Source organism: Rutidosis leptorrhynchoides, chromosome 5 (assembly GCF_046630445.1).
Source record: "Rutidosis leptorrhynchoides isolate AG116_Rl617_1_P2 chromosome 5, CSIRO_AGI_Rlap_v1, whole genome shotgun sequence".
Classification (NCBI taxonomy): domain Eukaryota; kingdom Viridiplantae; phylum Streptophyta; class Magnoliopsida; order Asterales; family Asteraceae; genus Rutidosis; species Rutidosis leptorrhynchoides.
Window position 1 is genome coordinate 459,676,896 of NC_092337.1, and position 9,058 is coordinate 459,685,953.

The 9,058-nt window shown below is 39.2% G+C and overlaps 1 protein-coding gene across 1 annotated transcript; it reads right to left on the reverse strand.

The window, feature by feature from the left end:
* Nucleotides 1–994: 994 nt before the first annotated feature.
* LOC139850213 (uncharacterized) lies at nucleotides 995–1,585 on the reverse strand. Its single transcript, XM_071839799.1, has one exon. The coding sequence runs from the start codon at nucleotides 1,583–1,585 to the stop codon at nucleotides 995–997; it is 591 nt and encodes a 196-aa protein (XP_071695900.1).
* Between the last annotated feature and the right edge of the window lie 7,473 nt (nucleotides 1,586–9,058).

A 9,058-nucleotide genomic window follows, 5' to 3' on the forward strand; every position in this document is an offset into this window, starting at 1 on the left:
GACTATTGGACTACGAACGTTGGACTACTAACAATGGACAATTAAAATTATCACAAGTATCATAAGTATGGAATATTAATTATACATATATATATCTTGACACAATAATATTATTACTAGGTTTGTGAATTCGTCAAAAGGCCAAGTCTTATCACCATCTATTTGAAAATCATCACAAGTGAGTTATAGTCCCATTTTTTACTATCTAAATTATTTTGGGATGAGAATACATGCAAATTTATAAATGTTTTACAAAATAAGCACAAGTTCATGAAACAACATTCTACGACTGTTTTGTTATGCCGGATATCTGTACTTATTATTATTATGCTTGGTAACCTAAGAATTAGTGAAAAACACTAATTAACGCGAATCCTAAAGGTAGATCTACGGGCACCAACCACCCCCATTTTCGAATAGTGGAAATGCTTTAGTACTTCGAAGGGTTCTTGTCATACATTTAAAGAGTGGAATGTATGATGCCAGATATCTTAAGCGCTCTATGTTAAGGTCAGTTACCAGGCGACTCATCGTATGAATGATTTTTGCAGTTGTAATGATCCTACGCATTTAATTAAATGAAATCTTGTGGCTTATTAAATATTATGATTATTATATAGAAATTAAACCTATGACTCACCAACATTTTTGTTGATGTTTTAAGCATGTTATTTCTCAGATGAATATTAAAAATGCTTCCGCTGTCGTATGCCATCCCAAGGTCAAGATTTGGAGTCGGCATAATTGTTTATATTGTTTAAACTTGCATTCGGAGTGTTTGTTGTAATATATTTGATCATGTTGTAATGGGTTGTGTAAAAACTTATTTATTTGAGTAGATTGTCTTTGATAGACAATCGAAATTATGTCATTAAGACCCTTATTCAATAATAAAGGTTATGGTTATTTTTAAAAACGAATGCAAGATTTGAAAAACGTCTCATATAGAGGTCAAAACCTCGCAAAGAAACCAATTAATATGAAACGTTTATAATTAATATGAATGGGGCATTTCAATTTTCAACACATCCTCTTTAATCAACCACCAGAATTTCTTATAGAATTTCATACTGAACCCGTTCGGCTCTGGTGCCTTGGAGCTACAACAACTCTTTAACGCTGTCCATATCTCGTCTTCACTGAATCTTTCTTCAAGGTGTGTGTTATCCTCTTCTGTTACCCTCCCAATGTAAAAATCCAAATAACACTCCTCAACAATGGTATTAGACTTAAAAATGTTGGAAAAGTAGCGAAATATTTCCTCCTTGATTTCTTGCGGGTTTTCTGACCAAGTACCATTGATGGAGATACCCCTCATATAATTTTTGTGCCCTCTTCTTTTGACAAAGCTATGGAAGAATTTGGAGTTTTCGTCTCTTTCAAGTGTCCATTTAATCCTCGCCTTTTGCTTCCACATATTAGCTTGAATTCTTTCTTTCGTAATCCAAAGCTTTTTATCCTCAATCCACTTTAATCTTTCTTGATCAGACAATGGTCTCAATTCAGCTATAGACTCCCAATGTGCCGCAGCCTTTGAATGATTTTTTATTTCCTCCCCCAGGTTGTTAATATTGTCAGAGAACATTCTTTTGGTTCCAACGCGTTTAGAGTTCCCAGAATCGAGGTGACTATTCCTCTTTCCATCTTATTCTTGCCTTTTCGTATTCTCACTTGAAGCACTCCGATAATGTTTATCCGGGACGGAATTTCGGTGATTATCTTTTTGTTTGCCAGTAATCACCTCATCCTCATCTGAGTGATCAGGATCATAATCATGCTCATCCTTGTTATTTTGGCTGAGTGTATTTCTGACTTCATCCATAAGGGATTCGCCATCCGATACGTCCTCTTCAGAATTAGAATCATCTATCCACCTGTTCTTTGAGATTTTCTCTATTTCAGCGTCAACAATGTCACTCGATTCCTCTGTAACAAAAATTGTGTAATGTTTAGACCTAGCAATGAGTTGAACATGACCCCTGACCAACTCCTGATCTAGAGTATGGATTAGAACTTTCCCAATAATAAGACTTTGATGCCCTTGAATTTTGCGGTTTATTGTACCAAGAGGTTTGCCCCACTTATTAGCAATATCCATGAAGGTTTTGACGTTCCAAACTGACATCGGTACCCCTCTAATGTTGAGCCATGTAAGCCTACCAGGAGCTGTTTGATTTTGATCCCAGATTCTAACATTATTTAACCAATAATGGAGAAAGTGTTTCTTGTCCTTAACAATTTGAGTAGCTGCATTAGGTTTATCAAAAGTTAACATGATGTCATACCCCCCAAGGTATTTGATTTTGAAACCTTCTTGTAACCCTTCGGATGCACATATGTCCCCGATTTGCTCAATGTACTCAACTTTTTTGACACTACCAACCACTGAGTTTTCCAGTATAACATCAACTTCTTTATCAGCAGATGCATAAACAATCTTTTCCACTATCTCTTCTTTGCCTTTCCTTTTTTCTTCAATTATTTCTCTTGTGTCCACTACTTTTCTATAGCTTCTGCCATCTGCGAAATTTCTGTTAAAAGTCCTGGTATGGTTTATGTTGTCATTATGAAGTGGTTGTGTAACGACCCTGGATTTTCCAACGTTTAATTATTAATAATTTATTATTAATGCTTGTGTTTTACTAAACGTGTTCTTATACGTGTTACTTGTTACCGTATTTAACTTTACATGGCCCGACTTGACTTTGTGACATACGTACTTTACACGAATAATATTTCGAATATTATTTACGTTCATGATTAATTATTATTAATCATTTTTAATTAACTAGTGTAAGTAGTTAATTACTTGGGCTTTATTTAATTAATTGTTACTTACTTGGACTTGGGCTTTTATTAATGTACATGGACTTGGAAGACCACCCTACACACTTAATGGACTAGTTGTGAGCCCATTTTATTACTAGTAACTTATTAATGTTAAACTTAGATTAATTAAGTTAATGATGAAGAGACTTGTGCAAGCATGCTAGAAAATCTTCCGCATACACTTAACTTTATCTATTCTAAGCTTACACCTTCACCCCATGCTAGAAATTTAAGACTTGACTTCCCCCTTATGGCCATATGACCGTCGGCCTTTGTACACATGGGGGAGAGTTCCATTTTCAAATTTTTGTGACTTATTTACTAGTATCTCATCTCATTTTTCACACACTTCATTTTACACTTCTCATTTTCTCTCTAACTTGTAAGTAACAAGGCTTGGTTTTCTTTCTTTTTTTCTTCCTAAAAACCGAACATAAACATCATCATTCTTCTTGTTCAAGTTACTTGTAGTTGTTTGTTGTTGTTAAAGATCAAGTTCTCTAACTTATATCTTCATGTAATCTTGGTTACTTCCATATTTTCTTTGATGAAGAACCAAGAACAAGAATCTAAACTTTCTAGTTTATGGTTCTACACTTAAATGTTTTAAAGATTTAAAGTTCATAAGTTTCATTATCATACTTGTGTTCATGTTTGTAAACTTAAGGTTTACTTTCTTAAAGATCAAAGCCTTGGCTTGAATCTTTCTAAGTATGAACAACCATGAACTTATTACTTGTAGATTTAATTTATTTCTTCTCTTGTACATGTTTCCAATTCGTGATTCTTGTTTTGGTTGGTCAAATATTACTAGTTAATCTTGATCTCATTTTTCTTGAACTAAAGTTAACTTTGTAAGTTCAAGAATATAGAAGTATAACTTTCTAGTTATAACTTCATACACTTGTGTTGGATCTAAGTTTCTATAGCTTATGGTCTTCTAAATTTGTTGTAAACAAGAACTTATAAGCTTATATACATGTTACAAGTTGAAAATCTAAGTTTCATAACTTATGGTTTCATTAAAGTGTAGATCCAAGTTTTGTAACTTAGGATCTAACTTAAGAACACTAGATCTAGACTTTCTAGTCTAGGATCTTTAAGATCTAACCAAGATCTAAGTTCTACAACTTAAGATCTTGTTTATTTAGTTTACTTTCAAGTTTGTAGCTTAATATTACTAGTAGAACTCATGTATGTGTCGAATCTAAGATCTTGATGTAACTTTGGTTCATCAAACTACATACAACTCTTAAGTGAGTTGTGCTACATATCTTAGACTTACACTAGTGTTATGATGGTCAAACCTTGGTTAAGATGATGCAAACCCATCAACGAGTTGTACAATTGAAACTATACGCATCAAGGATGAGAACCGTGATGAGCATCAAGCACCAAGAACCCACCGGAACACCTTTACTTACTGTTTATGGAACTGATCAGACTACCTGGGCTACTGGAAAGTTGATTTTCAGTTAGTTCGGTTCGAGTAGATGATTTACCGTTTAGACCTCGTCTTAATTCGAGTTACGGTTTAGGATCTATGGCCTCCCGAAAGTCACTACACCCTATTAACATTGTGCTGAAATTTCTGACCTACTCGCACTTAAACCGTCACCAAGGTCAAACGAAGACGAGTTTGGTTCTGTAAATTGGTCAGCCTCTAGGGGACTCATATACGGAGCCATGGCCACTGGTCTCACTCCATTTCAGTTTGTATAGAGGTCGTGGCGACTGAACGAAGTCAGCCCTTGTTTCAAACCCTAGTCTTGACTTAAAACTTACTTTACACTTTTTGTTTAATGATGAATGATGATGGTACTTAAGACCTAATTTACATAATTTTAAACCTTTGGGAATGATTTACTGACTTAGTAAGTTTTGACTTAGGTTGAGGACCTTCCGGACCAACCACTTGCTTATTACTTCCAGCGTATCGACTTTTACTACTTTTCACTGTGAGTTATAGCATCCCTTCTTACTTTAACTATTTTGGGAACTGAGAATACATGCGCATTTTACATTTTACATACTAGGCATGAGTACTTAAACTTTATATATGTGTGGGTTATACAACGGCATAAACTTTCCCCTTAGCTCGGTAACGTTTAGTCATTGGTCTTTGAACCGGTGAACGCGAATCTTAGATATGGATCCATAGGGTTTGACATCCCCACTCGGGCTAGTAGCGCTAGCATTTAACGGGTGTTTAATACTTCGTAAACTTACGCACTCTCCAAGTGTACTTTTAGGGTGTGTTATTTACGTTAAGTTAGTTACCAAGTGCCCATGGTTGAACATATACTTTTCATACTGTTTTTAAACGCTGTTTGAAGCACTGAAATCTCGTGGCCTACCTTACATTATTGTTATACTTAAACTATAGCTCACCAACCTTTGTGTTGACGTTTTAAGCATGTTTTTCTCATGTGCTTAAGGTTTGCTTGCTTCCGCTGTGGTTGTCATGCTTTGTAGACTCCCGCTGCGCTTATTAGAGATGTCACCGCATGAAACGTTTAATTTGCATTCAAACAATATTATTTTTGAAACAATGTATTTGTAACGACCTATGGGTCATGTACTATTATTTTTGCTTATTATTCGTAGAAGCATACTTTCGGATGTTAAACATTTGACGTTGGTTAAAACGTCACCTTTTATCATGAATGCAAACTCTTTTTGAAACATCATATAGTATTTGACCTTGTAATGATCCCGTTGTTGATGATTCGTGCACGATGGTTTTGTACGGGGCATCACATTTGGTATCAGAACATTGGTTGTAGGGAGTTAGATTGCATTAGTGAGTCTAGACCGGACCGAGTAGGATTCACTAATAGGACTAATCTACAACTTGCTAGTTTACTTGTTTCTGCGGAACTTGCTGCATGCTGCTGCTTACTTTTACTGCTATATGTCGTATACTGTTACTTGCTTTCTCTTCTGCATGATATTATCAGCTTTCGATTGCATGATACTTGTCGTTATTGCCATGCTACTTACTGCTATAGATGATCTAGACTATCATAGTTACTTTGCCTAATACGTGCTTGCTTTATGACTTACTGACATGGAAAAAGTTATTTTTCCTTGTTCAGATGTCAGATGTCCCGCTCGTTATCATTTTGGAGAGCGACTCAGACTCATCTGCCACCTCGCCTGCCATTGTTGCCGATTCACAGATCTCGTCCTCTTTACCCTCCAACGACTCTGGCGCTTCGTCCTCTGGAGTCAGTAGCCATGCACCCGACCCAATGATCATCTCAGACGGACATGAGGATCCACCGGAGATTCCAGCTCCACTCATCCCACGACCCTCAGAGCCACAGCACCATTCCGGTGGTGCTGTGATTCCTGGGGGATATGGGGACGTTCCGTTCCGTAATGAGCATAATCATTGGGCTAGACGCCTTCCTGATGGACGTGTTGTGCAGATTCCATCCGGCAGATACCGACTGATGACTACTGGCCGAGCACATCCACCTTTCGATGATTCCGACGACTCATCATCTGACGACTCAACATCCGATGATTCCAGCGATGATGATTCCAACGAGGACCCTGAGGAGGCACCCGTGCAGCCACCCTCTACCCCGCCAAAGAAGCGTTATCGTTTCGACGGTACCGTTATTCCAGTTGTTAACGGAGGTAGGTCGTTAGTTAATGCACGTGGACTGAAGGTTAGAGTTACCGCCCGTAAGCAGCTTGTGCCGTATCCTGCTGATCTATTCATACGTAAGGCTCCCCGTTACGCAGCATCTACTTCTGGTGCTGGACCTTCTGCACCACTGGCACCACCTGCACCATCAGCACCGCCTGCTCCACCAGCCTCTCCCTCTGTCGAGGAACTGACGAGGGAGGTGGATACCCTCCGTGCTCGGGTAACTGAGCTCGAGGACCAGGTGTCCCACATGATGGACATCCTTTACCCACCGTCACCATAGGGCTTTTGTATTAGATTTCTTTCTGTAATCCCGTTTGTAGTTTCATGTTTCACTCTTGTATTGTACGGACCCTATGCGAATGTATGCAACTTTTTATTAATGAATGGAACTTAGTGTTGTTTAATCCTTGTACGGTGTTCTATTTACATTACTGTATGATGATTTTGTGGTATCTGAATCTATTTGCGTTACCTAATTAACATGTGTTGTGTTGATTTCATGTTGGTTGCCATATACTATATTATTATTTATTGAATACTGGATTTTGACTTGAGTCAAAAATTTTGTTTAGAACATCAATGGCCAACGGAAGATCAACGCCCACAGTAGCACAGATCGAAGAAATGATCACTGAACGAGTAGCCGCAGCTTTAGCGGAAATGAACCCCAAGCCCCACCAGTTAACCAGCCCATTCGTAATGGGTGTACTTATAAGGAATTCCAAAGCTGCAAGCCCCACAACTTTAGTGGTACTGAGGGGCCAGTTGGTCTCACTAGGTGGTTTGAGAAATTAGAATCGGTGTTCTGTGTAAGCAACTGCTCAGAGACGAACAAAACCAAGTATGCCTCATGTACGCTGTCGGACGGCGCACTAACCTGGTGGAACACACTTGCTCAAGCTAAGGGTATTGACGAGGCTTATGCCACTCCGTGGGAAGAATTTAAAGGGGCCATGATTGAGGAGTATTGCCCTCGAACAGAGATATAGAAGATGGAAACTGAGTTTTGGGGACTGAAAGTGGTAGGAAACGATCTTGATGGTTACAACCGTAGGTATCTGGAATTAGCTCTGATGTGTCCCACGATGGTTACCCCGGAGTTTAAGCGAATGGAAAGGTACTTGTGGGGACTTCCTAAGACCATTAAGGGAAATGTCACCTCTTCAAAGCCAGCTGACGTCCCAGAAGCTATGCGCATGGCGCACACCTTAATGAACCAAATTATCAGCGATGAACCGAAAAAGGCAAAATCCGAATCGGGTAGTAGTGAGAAGCGTAAGTGGGACAATAAGGGGAGAGTCTATTATCAAAATCCGGCCAAGCGACATGAAGGTTTCAAGGGAAACAACCCCAACCCGAAACCTAGCTCGAAATCTAACTACAAGGGTAGTCTGCCGCAGTGCAAGAGATGCTACAAGCATCACACCTGGTACTGCAACGTGGTCTGCGAAAAATGTAAAAGGACCGGGCATATTGGCAAAGACTGCAAGATCACCACCCTGAATGTGAAGACAAACCCTACTGGACCAAGAAAGTGCTATGAATGCAGACAGACGGGCCACTTCAGAAATGAGTGTCCCAACAAGCGAAAGGACGGCGGACCACCGCGTGGCAGAGCTTTCAATGTAAATGCAAGGGATGCCCGTGAGAACCCCGACTTGGTCACAGGTATATTCACTATCAACAATCTATTAGCTTCTGTCCTATTTGATACTGGTACCGATAGAAGTTATGTATGTAGACACTTTTGCTCTAAGATAAATTGGTCGTTAGTTCCTTTAAAGGGGAGTATACTTGTAGAGGTAGCCAATGGAAAACTTGAGAAAGTTGACCAAATTAGCCGAGGAGCTATTATCAACATAGCTGGTGTGGGTTTCGAGATTGACTTGATACCCATTAAGTTGGGAACTTTGATGTTATTATCGGTATGGACTGGTTGACCAAGATAAGGGCTGACATTATCTGTGGAGATAAAGCTCTTCGTATACCTCACGGAGACGGTGAGCCACTGATTATTTACGGAGAGAGATGTAGCTCAAAACTGAATCTCATTAGTTGCATGAAAGCGCAAAAGATCATGAAGAAAGGACGTCTTGCTGTTTTGGAACATGTGAAAACGTTAGAAACTGTGGTGAAGAGCGTGGATGATGTACGAATTGTGAACGAATTTTCCGATGTCTTTCTGGAAGAATTGCCTGGATTACCGCCACCGAGAGTAGTAGAGTTTCAGATCGATTTAGTGCCAGGAGCTGCACCTGTATCTCGCGCACTTTATCGACTCGCACCTTCCGAAATGCAAGAATTGTAGAGCCAACTACAAGAACTGCTAGATCGTGGATTTATCCAACCAAGTTTCTCGCCTTGGGGCGCACCTGTTTTATTTGTGAAGAAGAAGGACAGATCCTTCCGCATGTGTATCGACTACCGTGAACTCAACAAATTGACGATCAAGAATCGGTATCCTCTTCCCCGAATTGACGATCTTTTTGGTCAACTACAAGGATCGAGCATTTACTCTAAGATCGATTTTGCGATTCGGTTATCACCAGTTGAGGGTGAAAGAGA